Raw genomic sequence first — 24,667 nt, forward strand, 5'->3', positions numbered from 1 at the left:
CTAATCATCAATTAGCCTTCTGAGCCAATGAGCAAACACATTGTACCATTAGAACACTGGAGTGATAGTTGCTGGAAATGGGCCTCTATACACCTATGTAGATATTGCACCAAAAACCAGACATTTGCAGCCAGAATAGTCATTTACCACATTAGCAATGTATAGAGTGTATTTCAAACAGCTAAAATTATGCACAAAGCAAACTACAATCTGCTACCCAAGAATATACAACAATTCTTTTCAACAAAAGAAGAGAAATATAATCTTAGAGAAAAATGTAATTTAAAACATTTTAACGCTTAAGACCTTCAGTATATCACATAAGACCTTCGGTATATCAGTATGTATGTATATCCGACGAAGAGGATTTCGGTGGTTTTAGTACGCAGGAGGAAGACGATGACACAATGATTAAAGACTGACTTTTCATATACCGGTAGGCTGGTTATTTTGATAACGTACAGGCGAGCACTTTGTATTACTTTGCACCGTTGTATTATTTGTACTCTGCACGAATGCTGTTCGCCATGTCAAAGATGTGAAAGTTTGATTGAATGATTGAAAGATTTATTGTTAATAAATGGGACGCTTTGCGTTCCCAAACAGTCATCTCTGTCCCGACAATCCCCTCCGTGGTAGCAGGAACCCCTATATACTACGCTAATTACACATCAAAACCCTGCGGCTTATAGTCGGGTGCGGCTTATATATGGAGCAATCTGTATTTTCCCCTAAATTTAGCTGGTGCGGCTTATAGTCAGGTGCGGCTTATAGTCCGGAAATTACGGTAAATGGAATGGATTAACCAAAGAAATTAAACAATGTACTAATATGATCCACTTCAAGAAACTCTTCAAACTTAAAGTGTTTACAAAGTACAAAGAAGACGAACCATGATAAACATTCTGAATTTATTTAATCCATCCATTCATTTTCTAGATAATCCTGTTTATCTCACCATATGAAATATAACTTACTTCATTAATTATTATTTATTTGAATGTTATTAGTTATGGAGTATATTGTGTAGGGGGGTGGGTAGAGATAGCACCCTTGTTGATTGGCAGCTGCTCCCTACTCGTAGGGAGGCCACGCTTCACCGGTTCTCATCCATCCCCTAAATCTCTCACGTGCTGGCTCCAAGCGCCACACCCCGGTACACTGCCTCAGCTGGCAGACCAAACCACGTGAGGGGGTGGTGTGTACACTGCACCACTAGGCGGAGGAGCTGCACCAGTCAGCCAACGGCTAGGGCGGAGGAAGACCACATAGGACTCAACGGCCAAGTGTAAAGGAGTAAACCTTACAAATCCGGAGTGGAGCCCCGAAGGCGGATAGGTGCTCGCAAGACAACACCCTTCCGGCAACTCCTGCAGCAAAGCTGGTGCCAAACGTCATGCTCCGCATTCCTTTGGATCCCGTCAGCCAAGCCAAGAGGGGGATTCTGACGACTGGGCAACCCAAAGTCCCCATACCTTATGCCCAGGCTTGCGCCATGGAGGTCACAAAAACTGGAGAGGTCACTCCAGCCTCGCTCGCAAGAGTGAGGACACAACACGGAAGCTGGCAGTTTACGGGTTATAAGTCCCATCTGATTGGCGTAAGTATGGGGCGCCAGGGGTCAGCTTCGACGGTGGGAGGGATCATAGTGTCCCAGTGGACGACTACTGCCCGCCTCAAACCGGGCAGCCCCCGGTCAGTAGGGTGTCGGCCCGCCAACGTTTGCCTGCTTCAGTGGGTGCCTGGAGCTTAGTGTACTGTAAAGGCACGATGAGCAGACGGTAAATCTTTGCACCAAACAATAAGAAAATTAAAAAGAAGACTCCAGCTCTTCTATTTGGTAGCTGGAACGTGCGCACTATGCGCACAGGCATCTCAGATGACCTCAGAGTGGTGGAAGACACCAGAAAGACAGCCATCATTGACAGAGAGCTCACCAGACTCAACGTCAGCATAGCTGCCCTCCAAGAAACCCGGCTCCCTTCCAGCGGCTCCCTCAGAGAGGAGAACTACACCTTCTTCTGGAAGGGCAGAGAACCCGAAGAGCCCCGCCAGCATGGTGTTGGCTTTGCCATCAAAAACACCCTCCTGGCTGCAGTGGAGCCTCCCTCAGGTGGCACCGAGCGCCTTTTGTCCATCCGCCTCGCCACTGCTGCTGGTCATGTCAACATCCTCAGTGTGTACGCTCCCACTCTCACCTCATCGGAAGACACAAAAGACCAGTTCTATGGGCAGCTTGATGAACTGATAAAGGGCCTCCCAAAAGATGAGCCCTTATTCCTCCTTGGCGACTTCAATGCCAGAGTAGGTGCAGATCACAAGTCATGGCCCTCCTGCCTTGGACGTCATGGCACAGGGAAGGTAAATGAGAATGGTCAAAGGCTGCTGGAACTGTGCTCCTACCATGACCTCTGCATTACAAACACCTTCTTCGAGTGTAAACCATCACACAGAGTGTCGTGGAGGCATCCGCGGTCCCAACGCTGGCACCAACTCGACCTTGCCATCACCAGGCGCTCTGCCTTAAACAATGTCCTCATCACCAGAAGCTACCATAGTGCAGACTGTGACACTGACCATGCCCTTGTGTGCAGCAAAGTGCGTCTCCAGCCACGCAAGCTACATCACTCCAAACCAAAAGGCCGCCCCCGGATCAACACAGTACACATGTCAGATCCCCTTAAGGTGGACGCATATGTAACCAACCTGGATGAAGCCCTACAGGACCTGCCAGATCATGACGCCACAGGAAAGTGGAATGCCATGAGGGACAAAATTTACAACACGGCCATGTCCTCGTTTGGCAAGAAAGAACATCCCTGCCAGGATTGGTTCAAAGCCCACCTTCCAAGGATGAAACCAGAAATAGAGGCTAAACGTGCAGCCTTCTTAGCACACAAGGAATGCCCAAATGAACAGACACTCACAGCACTCAGAAGGGCTCGGAACACCACCCAGCGTGTTGCTAGACAGTGTGCCAATGAATATTGGCAACAACTGTGTAAGGAAATACAGAGCTGTGCCGAGTCCGGAAACATACGCGGCATGTACAACGGCATCAAAAAGGCCCTTGGCCCTGCAGTAAAAGGAATTGCCCCCCTGAAATCTCTGTCAGGGGAGAAGATCACTAACCGGGAGGAACAGATGACCAGATGGGTGGAACACTACTCAGAACTGTACTCCCGTGAAACATCAGTTTCCAATGCTGCCCTTAGTGGTACGAAGGATCTGCCCATCATGGAGGAGCTAGATGAAGTGCCCACTATGGAAGAGCTCAGCAAAGCCATTGATGCCCTCCCAAACGACAAAGCACCAGGTAGCGATAACATCCCACCTGAAGCCATCAAGCACGGGAAACCTGCCCTGCTTCAGCCTCTGTATGAGTTGCTCTGCATGTGCTGGGAGGAAGGTGCAGTCCCACAAGACATGCGTGACGCCACCATTGTGACACTGTATAAAAACAAAGGTGACCGCAGTGACTGCAACAACTACAGAGGGATCTCCCTTCTCAGCATTGTCGGCAAAGTGTATGCACGCATCCTCCTCAACAGGCTGCAGAGACTCGCGGATCGTGTCTATCCAGAATCCCAATGTGGCTTCAGAGCAGGCAGGTCGACAACTGACATGATCTTTTCCCTTCGACAGCTCCAGGAAAAGAGTAGAGAGCAAGGCCAGCCACTCTACATGATGTTCATAGACCTCACCAAGGCCTTCGATCTGGTCAGCAGGGAAGGCCTATTCCAGCTCCTTGAGAAGATTGGCTGCCCCCCAAAGCTCGGCAGCATGGTGACCTCCTTCCATGTCAACATGAAGGGCACAGTCCTGTATGACGGATCATCCTCAGAACCATTCTGTATCAACAGTGGTGTCAAGCAGGGCTGTGTACTTGCACCAACCCTTTTCGGGATTTTCTTTTCCCTGCTCCTGTCTTACGCCTTCGACTCCTCCACTGATGGTGTATACCTGCACACCCGGTCTGATGGGAGATTGTTTAACCTGGCGCGACTGCGTTCTAAGACCAAGGTCAGGACAGTTCTCATCAGGGAGATGTTGTTTGCTGATGATGCAGCCCTCATGACTCACACAGAGGATGCCCTTCAGAGTTTGGCTGACCGCTTTGCCGATGCTTGTAAGCAGTTTGGGCTCACAATAAGCCTGAAGAAGACCAACATCAGTGCACAAGACATCAGTACTGCCCCCTCCATCACAGTTGATAACATCAGACTGGACACTGTGGACGAGTTCACCTACTTGGGATCAACAATCAGCAACAACCTCTCACTGGACATCGAACTGGACAGGCGTCTCGGAAAGGCAAATACCATCATGGCTAGACTGACCAAGAGAGTGTGGGAGAACGGAGCGCTGTCAGAACACACCAAGATCCGTGTATATCAGGCCTGCGTTCTCAGCACCCTTCTCTATGGAAGTGAATCCTGGACCACCTATATGAAGCAAGAACGTCGGCTCAACACCTTCCACATGCGGTGCCTCAGGCGCATCCTCAACATCAGCTGGCAGGACCACATCCCATACACCAACATCCTGCAGCGCGCCAAGATCCCCAGCATGTACTCCCTGCTGAGTCAACGCCGTCTCCGCTGGCTCGGCCATGTCCGACGGATGGAGGATGGAAGACTACCTAAGGACATCATGTATGGACAACTGACCATTGGCACCAGACGAGCTGGTCGCCCCCTACTACGCTTCAAGGACGTCTGCAAAAGAGACATGAAAGCATGCAACATCTCTCCTGACAGCTGGGAGGTACAGGCCATGGACAGAAATGCTTGGCGTCAGACTGTCCACAAGGGCAGTGCAGAAGCTGAGGTGGCAAGAGATCGGCTTGCAGCAGAGAAGAGGAGACGCAGGAAGTGCACTGCAGCAACCCCTCAAACCCAGGCCACCTTATTCATTTGCACAAACTGCAATAAAGACTGTCACTCACAGATCGGACTGCGCAGCCATAGCAGACGATGCCAAACAACATGACAAGACTCCAGACGCGCATCAGTATGGTCTCTCGAGACTGAGCTGCCGATGATGATGATGATGATATTGTGAATAAATTGAGATATGGAGTATATTGTGAATAAATTGAGAACAGGAAGTGAACAAAAGTTTTAGCAACTGCTATGTAAAGGAAAAGGGGTAGGATTAAATAAACTCTGCTTCTTCTTAATCCTATTCGAAAATGATGAATAGAGAAACTTGAAATTGTGATGGATCATGTTGTATGCATGCATGTTCGAAATAAACACAAACTCAACTCAACCCATGCATTCACAGGAAGAACATGCAATCGCCACACAGAAAAACCCCAAGCCTGGAAATCGAACATGGAACCTTTCTGCTGCAACACACGTAATAAAAGTGTTAGTAAAATCCCCTGATGTTTGTTGGTGCTAAATTAACCACAACATTAGTGTCACATAAAACATGGTAAGACGTTATGTTATGTTTGTTTTTTTATTTAAACAATTTAAGGCCGAGTCCAGCTGTTTACTGACAGTTTAATCTTTACTCACTTTGACCAAATATCCGTTATCGTCTCCTTGACTACTGGTAATCGGTATCGGCTTTGAAAAAAAACATATCGGTCCATCTCTAATATATACAAAAAAATCGGTTATCGCAATGGTCTGGAAATGATAGTTATCGGTTCAAACTTCCAATATCATGCATCCCTAACCGGAATGTAGGATATCATGCACATTGTGTTGTGGCCACTGTGTGACTTTCTACGGCTGTTGAGGCTTTAAGCTCACAGTCATAGGAAAAGTGGATTTAAGTCTAATCCAATTTTACCCTTGATGTAAATCAGCTTAGTGCCATTGATGATGAATGCCGGCATCCTTATCCAGTGTGTTGCGTTAAAACATTTTAAACATCCCCCTCTAATTCTATAATCAAGTGAATTAGGGTGAACAATAGCTGAATTTTTTAAATAAATTCAGTTATGAAAAGTCCCACTACATACTAAAAAAAATTGTACCTCTGATACACTAAACAGCTCAAGGGAAAGTCTGAGGGAGGCTGGGCCGTAGAGCTTGATGATAAAATGATTAGCAGGGGAGTTTTTAATAATCTGTGTCTACTAGGGTTGTCCCGATACCAATATATTGGTACCGGTACCAAAATGTATATTAATACTTTTCAAAATAAAGGAGACCACAAAAAATGTAATTATTAGCTTTGTTTTAACTGAAAATCTTACGATAAATTAAACATATGTTTCTTATTGCACTCCCTGAACAATTTTAGAAGATTAAAATAAACAATTCAAAGGCATCAAATACACTGGGCTTTTAATTATTGCACTCCTCAAAGAACAATTTACACGGGTTAGTGCGTCTGCCTCACAATACGAAGGTCCTGAGTAGTCCTGGGTTCAATCCCGGGCTCGGGATCTTTCTGTGTGTAGTTTGCATGTCCTCCCCGTGACTGCGTGGGTTCCCTCCGGGTACTCCGGCTTCCTCCCACTTCCAAAGACATGCACCTGGGGATAGCTTGATTGGCAACACTAAATTGGCCCTAGTGTGAATGTGAGTGTGAATGTTGTCTGTCTATCTGTGTTGGCCCTGCGATGAGGTGGCGACTTGTCCAGGGTGTACCCCGCCTTCCGCCCAATTGTAGCTGAGATAGGCTCCAGCCCCCCCCCGCGACCCCGAAGGGAATAAGCGGTACAAAATGGATGGATGGATGGATGGACTTATTAGAAAATAATAAAAATTCATAAAAGTGCAAAAATAGCGAGTGAAGGAAGACAGGGTTGTACGCCTAGCTTTTGTTTACTAAGAGCACCGGTGCTGCTAAATGAAAAAAAATTAGTAGCACAGAAATAAAATTTGGATCAATATGAAATGTCTTGAATATCACAATTGTATTATTAACACTCAAATAACGTTCTCATGTGCACTCACACATATAAACACAATGCCATCCTAAGGCCTACTGCAACCCTCAATTAAACACAGAGAACATCCCTAAATTGTGCCAACACTAGCAGGGCTGGGCGACGTGGACCAAAACTCATATCTCAACATAGTTAGGCTGAATATTGATACAACACATATCCCGATATTTTTCCATGAAGTGAAGTTGACAAAGTTAAACCCAAATATGTGTGTCGAGTTGTTTAATGGAAACACATACTTAACATGGGTAACTTATTTGAAATTTAAGAGTTACATGTGCAAATGCATATAAAAATATTACGAAGGGTCACATTATGATTTTTTTTCTACCTAGCATGTTACGGTAATTTGGTAAAAATTTTGCATAGATTGTTTTACATACCATCTTCAAGCTGCTTTATGACCGTCTCTTCAGGATGCACCGTTTTGTAGGCGGTCTTATTTACGTGTCTCCACTTCGACTTTGTCTTCTCCCTGTCAGCCATGTTGTAGTTTTTAGCACTTACATATGAGACTACTGACAGATATAAGTCACAAATATTGCTACATTGTATTAGTAATGGCAGCAGCACAGGATGCATGTGCATGTACGAGCCAGTCGGCCCCACAACAAGAGGATGGAGAAAAAGAAGGTACTTATTGACAACAGCGTCCGACTACAATTAGCGCAAAGCTCTCCGGGTAAATCTCTATCATATGTGGAGATATCCGTTGACGTCACTAATTATCTATCCCATGATTTTATTCTAAAATTTCAGGACTGATGGGGATCCCAAATACACAAAAACACGTACCAACAAGTAAGAAAATCAAGTTTTGCATATTAGGACCTCAACTTAAAGTACCAATAGGGTGGAAAATACAGTTGCCTCTCTTTTGAATGTCTTATAATATGTATCCGATTTACACCACCAAAAAACGTAAAGTTTGTGAGTAAACAGATGTGATAAAAATGTTATCAATCTCACGTCGGTTCCCGAGCCATTTTTAGAGATAATGAGCGAGCCAGTCATGTGAAGCGTGACGTAGAGGTGGGTACCACAGATCCCTTCGCCACCAACAACAATGCTAATCATGCAGACTTTGTGAGAGCCAACGATTACTTTGCGACAAATTATGATCAGAACCTTTTATTTTTTAGCCTGAATATAAGGAGGCTGAGCGACACGTTTTAAAAGTTGTGTTCTAAGAAGATCTAGCTTGCAACGACGACTGATAGGATGTTCATATCTTCCCGTTTAGTTGAAGAATTAATCATAATCCACACAAAGGACTAAAAAGTAAAGGTGCTGTCTGCAGACGCCGTCTTTGATGGTCCTGTCTTTGTCTCCATTCCCGGGTATAAATTAAATGCCACAAATGACCAACTTCTAGATTTATGGCTAAATCCTCCTATTATCCAGATGAGAGGCATGATTTATAACCTAGAATAATTTTGACAGCCGAAATACTGCAGCACAAGCGAGTTATCTCTCTTTTATCAATGTGCTGCTAAAAAATAGTTTGTCGCTTTGGCGCTTATAATAAATATATCGCTAATATTTGGTTAATATTCAGTTCACAACATGTACATAGAGTAATGTTGGCAGGTTTTGGATGTTTATTTAAAGGACTTTGTGGGCGGAATAGAGATTCCTCATTTACTCAATTGTTAGCTGACTTTTTTAAATTTATTTCAGACATAAAATGCATTTAAAAAAACATAGATGTTCATGGCTTGCATATGAATTGTTATTGATAGACAGCACATCTCTTTGTAGTTTTTGCATGTTTCCATTGTGACTGATTTGCTGATATGGTCAGAGTGCAGAGGTGTTCCCATCGTGACGTCATCCGACGTTGAAACTACGGAAATTGCCGAAGACATCACAATTGTGGAATTTTGTGATGTTTAAATGGTATTTCCACATACTGTGCAAATCGGAATTACAATTGGATATGGTTTAATGGAGAGAATAAACCACAATTGTTATGCAACAACTAATCGAATTAAATCGATTACAATCGATTATAAAAATAGTTAGTGATTAATTTAGTCATAGATTCCTTGGATCTATGCTATGCGCATGCGCTTTGAGTCACTAGAGAAAAAGCACTATATAAATATAATTCACTTCACTATTATTTTTCAGAGTGTTACGAACTTTTTGGAGAGTGCGACGACTTCATTTTCTGTGTTGTTTTGAGTCGCACCAGGCATTCATGAGTTCAGCACGTCAGCTCTTTTTTCTGAGTAACGTTAACGTTATCCCTTTGTTGCAACGCGGGGCTGATAATGTGTCTCCGGCAGATTTGACTCCGTTTTGAGAGAGAAAACGCACGGTTACCAATTTCGAAATAAACGTAACGGACAGAAATATCTCAGGTTTGTATCATAATGGATCAATGTAGCCAGGCCCAATAAAGCTATATAAATCTATTTAGATTTGAGTGATGCTTTAGTACAACTAAACGTTATGAAGGTGCTATTATTCAGAGGTATCCTAAAATGAATCCTTTATTATTCACAACAGAAACATGTACAATATCTGATACAGTTCTGATCTGATGAGTTCTGTGTTATTATTGGTGTATGCTGTATCCCCAATGTCCATTTATTTATTTATTTATTTTATTAATGTGGTGGCGTATTTGCCTCTTATATCAGAAATTATGAATTAAATCAACTAGGTATGTATTGAGCTACATGTAAATGATACTACTATGTACGTTAATTATATGGTTTCTCTCATTTCAGAAAGAAACAACCCAGCATTAACAACTTGGTACAAAGGAAGGTCTGCACACCACAGCAAGCGGCTGCATTGACTGATGGTATCCTGAATATGTTGGTAACTGACATGAGGCCACTATCAATGGTGGAGGATGAAGGCTTTAGACAAATGATTCACATCCTCAACCCTGGTTACACTCTTCTCTTGAGGACTCATTTTACCAAACTGATGGAGAGGAAGTACGAGCAGACATTCCAAGCAGTGAAGACTGACATAAAAGCCACCCAGAGCAAAATTGCTCTCACGACTGATGTGTGGACAAGTGTAACCACGGAAGCCCATCTTGGCATTACATGCCATTACATTGGAAACGAATGGAACATGAAGTCAATCTGCTTTACGACCATACCACTAGAGAAAAGACATTCAGCATCCAACATTGCAGAATGGTTGGAAGAGGTAGTAGCCAGGTTTGAAATTCCCCCAAGCAAAATTATGGTTATTGTGCATGACAATGGTGCCAATATTGTGGCTGCAGCAAAACTTCTTGAGGAGAAGCATGGGTGGTCTTCAGTCTACTACGCTGGACACACCTTGCAGCTAGTGATCAATTCTTCACTGAAGCACTCAAACATTGAAAAAGAGGTTGGGGCTGCAAGATGTCTCGTGGAACATTTCAGAAAAAGTGAGCTAGCCTGCAACAAACTGAGACAAAAACAGAAACAAATGGGAACAACCCAGCACAAGCTTGTTCAGGATGTAAGCACTAGATGGAACAGCACATTATATGATTTATTTTTAAATAAAATACTGGAAAGGATAGCAATGCAGTCTGTTTCTTTTATCCGATTATTAATCAACTAATCGAAGTATTAATCAAAAGATTAATCGATTATCAAATTAGTTGTTAGTTGCAGCCCTAACCACAATTATGTAAAGTGAACTTGCTTTTCCATTCACCTTAAGAGGTGTTTTGAGATCCAAAAAAAATAAAAAAAGAATAAGCTTTGAAAATAATATAAGAAAGTTAAAATATAAGCTTCAATCTTCTTTAAAAAAAAAAAAAAAACATTTATTTATACTCAAATCTTCAACACAAAAAAAAACATGAAATACAATGTCTGGTTTAAGAGAACATGTTTAAATGTCAACAGCAACTTGAAAATAATTTACCTTTAACAATTGTGTTTTTATTATCATTTTAACGGCATAAACACAAAGATTTTAGCCAGGAACACCAACCTGCCAACTACTTCATGATTAGCGTTGGGTATCGAGTATCGATTGGAACCGGGACTAACTTTCCGATTCTCCCAGAATCGTTCAAAAGTTTAAATTTCGATTCCTAGTTTCGATACCCAGTCCGCCGACCGGAAAAAAATATGTCCGCCGACCGGAAGAAGAAGCCGCTGAACACCAACGAAGAAGCGCCCACCCCCGGAAGTGTTAGCATAGCCGAGCGAGTCAGTCAAGCTCAAGCATGGATAGCGGGGGTCGGCGGTCAAAAGTGTGGCTTTACTTTACAAAAAAAAATGAAATAACCGCGAAATAACAGAGCTCCATGTCCATCAAGAAACGAGTGGAGAGAGAGCTGCAGATGTACCGGGACGTTCCACCGATACTTATGTCTGACGACCCTGCTGCATGGTGGTGGAACCAACAAAAGACTTATCCTTTGCTGTCATTTCTCGCTTTCTCCTATTTATGCGTTCAAGCTTCTTCCACACCCAGCGAACGTGTATTTTCCACAGCAGGAGACACTATCTGTCCAGAACGCTCACGCATCCTGCCTGAGAAGGCGGATATGGTCATTTTCCTAAACAAGAACTGTCTCTGATTTTATACTGTACCTGCTGCTAAACTGGACTGGGTTTTGCAAGTTGTTTCTTATTGTTTATTTGCTTTTCTGCACCAGGTTAGCCCATCAGTATGAGCACGGTAACGTTTTTAAGTACCTGCAGCATCATACACTTGTGTGTGTAAATGTGTTTTCATGAGGTTTCCTGCAGCATCATACACTTATGTGTAAAGGTGTTTTCATGAGGTTTCCTGCAGCATCATACACTTATGTGTAAAGGTGTTTTCATGAGGTTTCCATGTGTTTTCATGAGGTTTTCAAAAATAAAGCTCTCTTGAGGAAAGTGTACCCCTGGGAAAATGTATTCATAATTTATAATATTTATATTCAAGTTCATAGATTTGATATTTATATTCTAGTTGAAAACAGCCCTGTGAGGCATTTATAGTAAAGTTCATAAAAAGTTCATAGAATTAAAATTGATGGAGAATGTGAGACTATTTCATTCAGAAAGACTGTAGGTTAGCTAGCTCATTTAAAATATCCTAAACTTTTTTTTGACCCTGCCTCCTAAAAGAATCGGAATCGAGAATCGGCAGGAATCGGAATCGAAACAAAGAATCGGAATCGTTCGAATTCAAACGATACCCAACCCTATTCATGATGCTGTTTGACAGTTATTTATTAGCCTTTATTTAACCAGGTAAAATCCCATTGAGATCAAAGATCTCTTTTCCAAGGGAGACCTGGCCAAGAGGGCAGCAGCAAGGTTACATTAAAAACAGTAAACAAATACATAAAACATCACATTTACGACATTAAAACTTGCTCACATAACACATGTGCATACAGACAAGGTAGACTGCAGTCCTTTCACAGAAGCTTTAAACTCATTCAACGTACCAAGGGTTTGAAGTTTAATATTCGATTGTAGGTTATTCCAAGCCTTCGCTGCTGAAAACCTAAATGCTTTCTTGCCCAGTTCAGTTATTACTTTGGGGACGACAAATTGCAGAACTTTCATTGAACGAAGATTGTGACTTCCTTGTTTCTTTGTTAAAAGACAAGACAGATAAGATGGAGTGATACCCAGAATGGTTTTGTAGATGAAAACATACCAATGATTGAGGCGTCGAGCACATAAAGATGTCCAGTTAACCATTGAGTATAATACGCAATGGTGAGTAAGGGGAGCGCAGTTGGTGATAAATCTCAGTGCACCGTGGTACACACTATCCAGCTTGTGGAGACAACCAGCAGTAGCATTCATGTACAACACATCTCCATAGTCAATAACAGGTAAGAAGGTTGTTTCCACCAATTTCTGTTTCACAATAAAAGAAAAGCAAGACTTGTTTCTATAATAAAATCCCAGTAAAAGTTTCAGTTTTTTTACAACATACTGAATGTGCTCCTTAAAACTTAAGTGGTCATCAATTAAAAATCCTAAATATTTAAAAGCACATACTAACATAATTTGTTGCCCATTTCTTGTTCAAATGTTCTCACACAGTGCTGATCTTACAGTTTTTGATGTGGTAAAGAACATACAATTTGTTTTCTCTGCATTTAAAACCAGTTGAAGATAGCAAAGTTGTTCTTGTACTCTGTCAAAAGCATGTTGTAGATATTTAAAGGCCTCAGCAGGAGTGGGTGCTGTACAGTATATGACAGTATCATCAGCATAGAAATGGAAAGTTGAGTTCGGAATATTCTGTCCAAGATTATTTATGTAAATAGTGAATAATAATTGGCCCAACACAGAACCTTGAGGGACACCCTTTTTCACTTGCAGTACGTCCGAGGAGGAACCTTCTATCTGAACAGCCTGAGTTCTACTTGTGAGGTAATTTGCAAACCATCCAACTGCTTGCTGAGAACAGTTGATAATATTTATACTATGACAGGGGTCGGCAACCCGCGGCTCCGGAGCCGCATGTGGCTCCTTGACCACTCTGATGCGGCTCAGCTACATACATGCCGACCCCCCCGATTTTCACAGGAGATTTATGGATCTCAGTGTCCCTCATAGATTACTCCCAGGGAAAAAATAATCCTATTTACACTCTAATTACTAAATAAAGGGCGTGCCCTAATTGCACTGCAGTAATTGTCCTCTATAGCATTTACATACAGCGTGCCAGTCCAGCCACATGTTGCATGTTGTTATTACTTGCACACACAGGAGACAGCAAAGCATACTTAGTCATCAGCCACACAGCTTACACTGACGGTAGCCGTATCAAACAACTTTAACATTGTTACGTTACAAATATGCGCCACACTGTGAACCCACACCAAAAAAGAATGAAAAACACATTTCTGGAGAACATCCCACCGTAACACAACACAACCATTACCCAGAATCCCATGCAGCCCTAACTCTTCCGGTCTACATTATACACCCCCTCTACCACCAAATCCCCCCACACATCAACCCCCCCCTCTCCGTGCGTTGGTTGAGCGGAAGAGTTAGGGCTGCATGGGATTCTGGGTATTGGTACCGTCAGTGTAAGATGTGTGGCTGCTGAGTTAGTACGCCTTGCTGTCACTTACGTGAGCAAGCTGAAATTGCATTCTACGTGTGGTCGAACAGGTACACTGTTAGGGCAGACTGTAGAGGGCGCCAAATGCAGTGTCATCACGCTCTGATATTCGGGAGTCTCCCGGGAAAAATGAGAGGGTTGGCAAGTATGACGCTATCAAGCGCCATTCATTCAAAACTCGCGGGCTGCACTAACATCAAATTTCCACATTAAAGTGCGTGCCGGTGCGTGTGTCAGAGACCCCTGGTTAACATAGCACAAAGCGTTTAAGCTTTGTATGCGGTGTTTTTCATTTTAAATTTAATTTTTTTTTTTGTGGCTCCCATTACTTTCTTTAATTTGTGAAACTTGCCAAAATGGCTCTTTGAGCGGTAAAGGTTGCCGACCCCTGTACTATGAGATTGTGTACGTTTGTGTCAATGCTTCTTGTGCAAAGTAGTTGTGACTGGGAAGCTCATATAACGTGTCAATTATTTCCAACAGCTTTATAAATCAGCTTTTTTTCTACAGTTGCAACTGGTAACGAATCCTTAGCAATGTGACGGGACACCGCGTCAGTAATTGCGCACCACTTTTCCTTTCAAGTGGAACATAACAGAAAAAAGAAGCGAGCAGTGAGCTTTGTGCTGCTGTTAGCGTTTCAACGCACAACTTCACACACTTCTTATAGTGGAGTTTGTGTCAAGTTCTTAAGTGGTGAAAAAAGACTGTCTTTTACTGACCAGTTCCTACTAATAAGGGCCTGATTTACTAAAGGTTTGCATGTACTAAAACACGTGCAAACTTAATAGCACACGCTAAGCTGATCTACTAAACATGTGTTAAGTGGATTGCGTCCGTTAAGTGAGCAGAATAAGGCACACAATCCATTTTGCATAGGTCTTCATCATTAATTTGCAAAATACATGCTGGCCACAAAATGGGAAGAGAAAACGCAAATATTATTTAGCACGTGCAATGTGACACGCATCACCGTTTTGCGAGCACTATTTTGCACGTGTCAGAAGGACGTGCAGGATCGGTGCCGCTGCAGCAATCCTCCGTCCTACGTGTCTGTCTCAACATTTTTGGACGGTAGAAATAAATATTAGACATACCGTCAGCTACATACCGTATTTTACGGGCTATAGCGTGCACCAGGATATAAAGCCACACTCACTAAATTTTAGAAGGCGGCACCGTTTGAAAACATTTAAGGTATAAACATTTACAAAATATTTCTGTTTTATTAGCTAATTTCACAACGTATCTTACCTGCAGCTTACAATCTGGTGTGGCTAATATGTGGAAGAATTTTTTTTTTTCATCCATCCATTTCCTACCGCTTGTCCAATCAACCCGCAGAACACTAAACATGAAGACGAACATTGGTAGAGAAAGCTGCACGTAACAATGATGTCTTCAAGGCCATGGGAAACCACAACATGTGGAACATAACATAACATAAGACCCAGTCCGTAAATATATGAATACATTTTTTGTTAAAACTTTAAAAAAGGTGTTTATTTTTCTACATTCAAACACAATGTTACTGTTCAAACTATGTGTCATGTGACAGTGGCGAAGAATATTATGCATAGTCGTTACACATCTGCTTTGTTTTTTAATTAATACTTAGGCCTACTACGTTACTGTATTTTGATGTTGGTCATTATGGAGCCAAGCTTTTTCTGAGGTGGTACTTGGTAAAAAAGAAAAAGTTTGAGAATCACTGCTCTAGCTATCATGCGTTTTGCTATTCATGTTTTTACAAAACCCAAAACCAGTGAAGTTGGCACGTTGTGTAAATTGTAAATAAAAACAGAATACAAAGATTTGCAAATCCTTTTCAACCTATATTCGACTGAATAGACTGCAAAGACAAGATACTTAACGTTTGAACTGGAAAACTTTGTTATTTTTGCAAATATTAGCTCATTTGGAATTTGATGCCTGCAACATGTTTTAAAAAAGCTGGCACAAGTGGCAAAAAAGACTGAAACAGTTAAAGAATGCTCATCAAACACTTATTTGGAACATCCCACAGGTGAACAGGCTGATTGGGAACAGGTGGCTGCCATGATTGGGTGTAAATGCAGCTTCCATGAAATGCTCAGTCATTCACAAACAAGGATGGGGCGAGGGTGACCACTTTGTAAACAAATGCGTGGACAAATTGTCCAACAGTTTAAGAACAACATTTCTCAACCAGCTATTGCAAGGAATTTTGAGATTTCACCATCTACAGTCCATAATATCATCAAAAGGTTCAGAGAATCTGGAGAAATCACTGCACATAAGCGATTATATTACGGACCTTTGATCCCTCAGGAGGAAAAGAACCATCCGGATTGTTCTAGGCGCAAAGTTCAGAAGCCAGCATCTGTGATGATATGGGGGTGTATTAGTGCCCAAGGCATGGGTAACTTACACATCTGTGAAGGCACCATTAATGCTGAAAGGTAACATACAGGTTTTGGAACAACATATGTTGCCATCCAAGCAACGTTATCATGGACGCCCCTGCTTATTTCAGCAAGACAATGCCAAGTCACATTCTGCACGTGTGACAACAGCGTGGCTTCATAGTAAAAGAGTGCGGGTACTAGGCTGGTCTGCCTGTAGTCCAGACCTGTCTCCCATTGAAAATGTTTGGCGCAATATGAAGCTTAAAGGCCTACTGAAAGCCACTACTACCGACCACGCAGTCTGATAGTTTATATATCAATGATGAAATCTTAACATTGCAACACATGCCAATACGACCAGGTTATCTTATAAAGTGCAATTTTAAATTTCCCGCTAAACTTCCGGTTGAAAACGTCTATGTATGATGACGTGCGCGTGACGTCAATCGTTAAAAAACGGATGTATTCGGACACCATTGAAAACAATACAAAAAAGCTCTGTTTTCATCTCAAAATTCCACAGTATTCTGGACATCTGTGTTGTTGAATCTTTTGCAATTTGTTTAATGAACAATGAAGACTGCAAAGAAGAAAGTTGTAGGTGGGATCGGTGTATTAGCGGCTGGCTCCAGCAACACAAGCAGGAGGACTTTGACTTGGATAGCAGACGCGCTATCCGACGCTAGCCGCCGACCGCACGGATGATCGGGTGAAGTCCTTCGTCGCACCGTCGATTGCTGGAACGCAGGTGAGCACGGGTGGTGATGAGCAGATGAGGGCTGGCTGGCGTAGGTGGATAGCTAATGTTTTAGCATAGCTCTGTGAGGTCCCGTTGCTAAGTTAGCTTCAATGGCGTCGTTAGCAACAGCATTATTAAGCTTCGCCAGGCTGGAAAGCATTAACCGTGTATTTACATGTCCATGGTTTAATAGTATTGTTGATTTTCTGTCTATCCTTCCAGTCAGGGGTTTATTTCTTTTGTTTCTATATGCAGTTAAGCCCGATGCTATCACGTTAGCTCCGTAGCTAAAGTGTTTCGCCGATGTATTGTCATGGAGATAAAAGTCACTGTGAATGTCCATTTCACGTTCTCGACTCTCATTTTCAAGAGGATATAGTATCCGAAGTGGTTTAAAATACAAATCTGTGATCCACAATAGAAAAAGGAGAGAGTGTGGAATCCAATGAGCCAGCTTGTACCTAAGTTACGGTCAGAGCGAAAAAAGATGCGTCCTGCACTGCACTCTAGTCCTTCACTCTTACGTTCCTCATCCACGAATCTTTCATCCTCGCTCAAATTAATGGGGTAATCGTCGCTTTTTCGGTCCGAATCGCTCTCGCTGCATTGAAAACAATGGGGAAATGTGAGGAGGCTTTCAACCTGTGACGTCACGCTACTTCCGGTACAGGCAAGGCTTTTTTTAATCAGCGACCAAAAGTTGCGAACTTTATCGTCGATGTTCTCTACTAAATCCTTTCAGCAAAAATATGGCAATATCGCGAAATGATCAAGTATGACACATAGAATGGATCTGCTATGCCCGTTTAAATAAAAAAAAATCATTTCAGTAGGCCTTTAAAAAACCACAACGGAGACCAAGAACTGTTGAACAACTTAAGCTGTACATTGGTCTCCTCAGTTCCCAAACATTTACTGAGGCTATGTCTACACCAAGTCGTTTAACCCCTTAAACAAATTATTATTTAGCCTAAGCCCCGTTTCAGCCAAGGTACCCCTCGTCGGACAAATTTTTACACGGGTAAGTGTGCCGTGTATTTCTTGAATCTCCGCACAGGAAGTGACACCAGAAAGACTGCGCCACAGCCAGCTTCTAAAATAAAGCGGTTTCGTAACTCGGAGCTAACCACTGGAAAAATGGAGGCGAGTCATCCAGACATGCTCGTGTTTCTCCATCCGTCTGTACAGACGCTTGTGGAAATCAGCGATTGCAGCTATTTCGGATACAACACTTCTCAGACGGCAAGAGAACTTTCGAATGACCGGGTCAGCTACTTAGCGAAAAAGTTGGTCCATTTGTCAAAGGAGAGTCAATGAGCATGTGGGCTCCTGTGGACGTGATACAAAAGGTAGCATGTGCTTTGTATTACCTGGCCATTGAGGGAAGACTAACTACGGAAAACGGCAAATGTTTTTGGACTGGCAAAGCAGACTATATCAGTTATTGTCTGCCATGTATGTCGCAAACTCAACGTCTAGGTCCAGAGTATATAAAGTCACCAAAAAGGAATGGACAATGAAGGTGGAGGCAAAAGAGTGAGGAGTGTCTTGACCAGATATCTAGATCCCGAGATTGATTGTTGTAAAATGTTATTCATCACATTGTTTACGTGTCTAATAAAGACTTTATTAATTTATGATGGCTCAGGTGTGATTCACTACAATAGGGCCCCGCAGCACAAAGGATTCCAGTTAATTGAAATACCACAACACTGGATATTGTTCAGATAAGTTCAATTTGAAAACTTGCACACAAAGCAACACTGGACGTGACTATGACGTGCGCATTTTCCACGCATGCATATTAGGTCGCGTTGCGCCAGCGGACGGAGGGGGGAGGGGTCTTAAACGGTGGCATTATTGTGTGTGGACACGGATAAGGTAAGGTGGGATATACCCTGGATAACTTTATCCGGCTTAGTGTAAACGGGGCCTGAGTGTTGTTAAAAGGGAAGGCCATGTAACACGTGGTAAAAATGCCCCTGTACCAACTTGTTTGCAATGTGTTGCTACCATTAAATTCTAAGTGATTATTTGCAAAAAAAAAATGTACGTTCCTCATTTCGAACATTTAATATCTTGTCTTTGCAGTCTATTCAATTGAATATAAGTTGAAAAGGATTTGCAAATCATTGTATTCTGTTTTTAGTTACGATTTACACGACATGCCAACTTCACTGGTTTTGTATTAACTGGTTTGCAAATGTGTCACAGCCAATTACGCAAACTCAACAATTACATTATTACTCCCCCACCAGAAATATAGAGCATTTTTGTGGCAAACACTCTAATCTAACTCAATTATGGTCACACCCCCTATAGAGAGAATGTTTACATGCTATGACATGTTGTGATGCATCAGCCAGTCGGACTGGTATCTCAAATGAAATGAAATAAAAGCAGCGATGTGACTAATCTTCCACAAAAGAAGACAAGACACATATCAAGATATCAAAACATAATCCAGCCAGCATGACCGTAGCCGTGCAATGACAGAAGGTGACCTAAATTATTCACAAAAGATCCCCCCAGTGGATCATGGAGATTGCTGTGTGTGCTGTAACAGTAGCCTGATCGGACAGGATGCAAGTGAGCATGACAAAACCACTCACAATTGTAACTATTGTGAGTTAATGGACTGGAATCGCTGCTAAACTTCCCGAGGCGAGGGATCATTGTTTACTAAAGCGACAATCAGATGCGGGGATCACAACCAGCCGCGGTGGCCCGCAGGCTATGAAAATTGGGCATCCTTTATAACAGGGGTCCCCGATCTTTTTTTGCACCAGGGACCAGTTTAATGTAGGCATTATTTTCATGGACCGGCCTTTCACGTGTGGCAGATAAATATAGCAAATAAGTGCATGAAAAATGAATACATGGAAAAACTCACCGTAACGTTGAATTAGTGGGAGCCCCTGGCCTTTTCCTTTTGCAAAAAAGTTCTCCATAGACTTGTTTTTTTACTCATTTTTGCTAGTAGTAAGCTTTTTTTTTAGCTTTAGTGTCTGATGGGTTATAGGTGATGCATCACATTCCAGGACAAGAGCTTGGATATATAATAAAGCTAGACATACTTGCCATTAGTTCCAATAGATTTCTGTGGATTTCTATTTCCATTCTAAAAGTTATGTATTCATATTTTGTGCAATATTCTTTATACGTAGATACACTAATGTTAGCTTTTTTGGTCCAATTTTCCATGCGTAAATACATCTGTTATTGCTAACTACTCATGTAATAGGACTATGTGCAATAACACCAGCACTTTAACTTACTAGGCCAAAGCAATGTGTATTTACTTCCTTCAGCACAATTATTATATGCAACAATTTAGCACTTCACCATCTGCCTTATGCACTTTAACTCCTATGGTCATTTTGTTCCTGATCTGCCCTGATCTTAGGTCGTCAACCTGCCGCGGACTGCAGATGGGACCTAGCTTTTGGCTACGATTTGGCATCTTTACATTTTATACGTTTTTTTAATGCGCATTGTCCCAAAGATGTAACAAATATAGCAAATGGCAACTTCCTTTCAGGAGTTTTATAATACATCTATGAACAAGCTTATTGATGTGTCTGGTGGGACTGGCGATAGTTCAGTAGGAGAAAATGCGGTCTGTTACAACAGTGTTTTTCAACCACTGTGCCGCGGCACACTAGTGTACCGTGAGATATTTTCTGGTATGCCGTGGGAGATTATGTAATTTCACCTAATTGGGTTAAAAATATTTTTTGCAAGCCAGTAATTATAATCCGCAAATAATGTGCCGTTGTTGAGTGTCTGTTCTGTGGAGAGCGCGGCAGAGTAACCATGTAATACTCTTCCATATCAGTAGGTGGCAGCAGGTAGCTAAATGCTTTGTAGAAGTCGGGGACAGGGTTTGTCGTGATCACAATATGCAGACGACAGCAGGAGGCATAGTGCAGGTAAAAAGGTATCTAACCATGAATTGATTAACGTGGACCCCGACTTAAACAAGTTGAAAAACTTATTCGGGTGTTACCATTTAGTGGTCAATTGTACGGAATATGTACTGTACTGTGCAAAATACTAATAAAAGTCTCAATCAATCAATCAAATGCTTAAACCAAAAATAAACAAAAGGCGAGTGCTGCTAAGAAAAGGCATTAAAGCTTAGGGAAGGCTATGCAAAACGAAACTAAAACTGAACTGGCTACAAAGTAAACAAAAACAGAATTCTAGACAACAGCGTGTGGAGCAGCAGACAGCGTCCACAAAGTACATCCGCACATGACATGACAATCAACAACAAAATAGGAGCGCAAAACAAGAACTAAAACACTACACACAGGAAAACACCAAAAAACTCAAAATAAGTCACGCCGTGATGTGACAGGTCGTGACAGTACACCTACTTTCAGACGAGCTATAGGGATGCATGCTTGGTTATGGTTTGAATTGATATCCAACAATTGCGAGAACGACTGCTGAGTTTAATTTTTTTATGTTTTCTGCTAATCCAGAGGCAGGGGTTGTCTCTGGATTTTTTCAATGAAAAAAATGTGCCTTGGCTCAAAAAAGGTTGAAAAAGACTGTGTTAGAAATTATTTAATGTCTCTGTGCGGCCTGGTAGCAAATACGTCACGGACCGGTGGTTGGGGACCACTGCTTTATAACATTGCCTTGCAGCAACATGCAACACATGCGTGAGATAAATCCCTTTTTAGAACATATTAAGTATAATCAACATTTATAATGGGAACAAAAAGAACAGAACATTTGTTTTGCTATTCATGTTTTTACAAAACCCAAAACCAGTGAAGTTGGCACCTTGTGTAAATGGTAAATAAAAACAGAATACAATGATTTGCAAATCCTTTTCAACTTATATTCAATTGAATAGACTGCAAAGACAAGATACTTAACGTTCGAACTAGAAAACTTGGTTATTTTTTGCAAATATTAGCTCATTTGGAATTGGATGCCTGCAACATGTTTAAAAAAAGCTGGCACAAGTGGCAAAAAAGACTGATGGTGCCTTCACATCTGTGAAGGCACCATTAATGCTGAAAGGTACATACAGGTTTTGGAGCAACATATGTTGCCATCCAAGCAACGCTATCATGGACGCCCCTGCTTATTTCAGCAAGACAATGCCACGCCACATTCTGCACAGTGTGGCTTCATAGTAAAAAAGTGCGGGTACTAAACTGGCTTGCCTGTAGTCCAGACCTGTCTCCCATTGAAAATGTGTGGCGCATTATGAAGCCTAAAATACCACAACGGAGACCCCAGACTGTTGAACAACTTAAGCTGTACATCAAGCAAGAATGGGAAAGAATTCCCCCTGAAAAGCTTCAAAAATTGGTCTCCTCAGTTCCCAAACGTTTACTGAGTGTTGTTAAAAGGAAAGGCCATGTAACACAGTGGTAAAAATGCAGTTTGTAGAACATATGAAGTGTAATTAACATTTATAATGGGAACAAAAAGAACAGAACATTTGTTTTGCTATTCATGTTTTTACAAAACCCAAAACCAGTGAAGTTGGCACGTTGTGTAAATGGTAAATAAAAACGGAATACAATGATTTGCAAATCCTTTTCAACCTATATTTAACTGAATAGACTGCAAAGACAAGATACTTAACGTTTGAACTGGAAAACGTTATTTTTTGCAAATATTAGCTCATTTGGAATTGGATGCTTGCAACATGTTTAAAAAAAGCTGGCACAAGTGGCAAAAAAGACTGAGAAAGTTGAGGAATGCTCATCAAACACTTATCTGGAACATCCCACAGGTGAACAGGCTAATTGGGAACAGGTGGGTGCCATGATTGGGTATAAAAGCAGAAACAAGGATGGGGCGAGGGTCACCACTTTGTGAGCAAATTTTCGAACTATTTAGGAACAACATTTCTCAACGAGCTATAACAAGGAATTTAGGGATTTCACCATCTACGGCCCCTAATATCATCAAAAGGTTCAGAGAATCTGGAGAAATCACTGCACGTAAGCGATGATATTATGGACCTTCGATCCCTCAGGAGAAAAAGAACCATCCGGATTGTTATAGGCGCAAAGTTGAAAAGCCAGCATCTGTGATGGTATGGGGGTGTATTAGTGCCCATGGCATGGGTAACTTACACATCTGTGAAGGCACCATTAATGCTGAAAGGTACATACAGGTTTTGGAGCAACATATGTTGCCATCCAAGCAACGTTACCATGGACGCCCCTGCTTATTTCAGCAAGGCAATGCCAAGCCACATTCTGCACAGTGTGGCTTCATAGTAAAAAAGTGCGGGTACTAGACTGGCCTGCCTGTAGTCCAGACCTGTCCCATTGAAAATGTGTGGTGCATTATGAAGCCTAAAATACCACAACGGAGACCCCCGGACTGTTGAACAACTTAAACTGTACATCAAGCAAGAATGGGAAAGAATTCCACCTGAAAAGCTTCAAAAATGTGTCTCCTCAGTTCCCAAACGTTTACTGAGTGTTGTTAAAAGGAAAGGCCATGTAACACAGTGGTAAAAATGCAGTTTGTAGAACATATTAAGTGTAATCAACATTTATAATGGGAACAAAAGAACAGAAAAATGAGTGCCAGTGCAGGCTAGTGTTGGTTGGTGAGGCTATTTCCGCTAACTAGCCCATGCTAATAAGCGGCAACAAATAAGATAATAACACTGCATTATTGATCATGTTACCTGAGTGCTTGGTGAATATATTAATCGACGGATCAGGGACGTTGATCGCCGCTGTCCTGCCTGGCGGTGTACCGATGTTACTGCCGGCTTCCCGGGGTCTCCTCCCAGCGACGCTACCCCGGCTCCCCTTCACTTGGTGCGGTTGGGACGCGTGGGGCTGTGGCGGCTGAAGTCCGGTCGATGCGCCCTCACCGACGCGGCCTACCTGCTGTCCCATCCCGGTAGTTCGGAGTTGGTAAGGACGTTCAGGACGAAGCGAGCACACCCTCCCGCGGACCGCTGGCTCACATTCCCATGAGCCGGAGACGCCAGAGTACCGAGCCGCGTTCCTCTTCTTCCCCCCGCCTTCGTGGTCTTCTCCTCGGCTGACTCTCCCCTGTTAGCTAGCTGGGTTAGCCAACTAACTAGTCGCATAAATCCACCCGGTCTGGAGTTAAAATGACAACCCGAGCGGCTTGACAGCCACTCCGTTCGCTCCGGGGGGATATAGGTGGTCGTCGAGTCCGAAAAATTAACGAGCGAGAGTAGCGAAAATGTGCAGCATTTTCAAAAAGCTGTCGCCGTTGTCCGGCTGCTGCGCGCCCCCTCTGACGCCGCCATCTTTACCGCAGTACAGAGGATGTGTGGCGGAAGGCGGCAGGGGTTGGTTGAGTCTCCCCCGCAAGGCTCCCACAATAAAAGATGGTCAATTTACTTTAATGTGGGCTAAAATCTAAAACCATCGAAATGTCACTGCTACCTCTTACAAGCACCACCTGTTTGCATTGCAAGAATCATCTTGTAAAATGAAAAAAAACCACACGTATTTAATGTACTATATACACTATATTGCCAAAAGTATTTGGCCACCTGCCTTGACTCCATTATGAACTTGAAGTGCCATCCCATTC

At 42.4% G+C, this 24,667-nt stretch overlaps 1 protein-coding gene across 2 annotated transcripts in view; it reads right to left on the reverse strand.

Annotated features, from left to right (window-relative positions):
* Positions 1 to 24,424, reverse strand: part of abl2 (c-abl oncogene 2, non-receptor tyrosine kinase) — a 90,658-nt gene extending 66,234 nt beyond the window's left edge. For both annotated transcript variants that reach the window (XM_062038363.1, XM_062038365.1), the window contains exon 1: positions 23,778 to 24,424. In XM_062038363.1, coding sequence (XP_061894347.1) covers positions 23,778 to 23,994 — 217 coding nt within the window. In that variant the 5' untranslated portion in view covers positions 23,995 to 24,424. The remainder of the gene's footprint in view (positions 1 to 23,777) is intronic.
* Between the last annotated feature and the right edge of the window lie 243 nt (positions 24,425 to 24,667).

The sequence above is a fragment of the Entelurus aequoreus genome, linkage group LG27 (genome assembly GCF_033978785.1).
Source record: "Entelurus aequoreus isolate RoL-2023_Sb linkage group LG27, RoL_Eaeq_v1.1, whole genome shotgun sequence".
Taxonomy (NCBI): Eukaryota; Metazoa; Chordata; class Actinopteri; order Syngnathiformes; family Syngnathidae; genus Entelurus; species Entelurus aequoreus.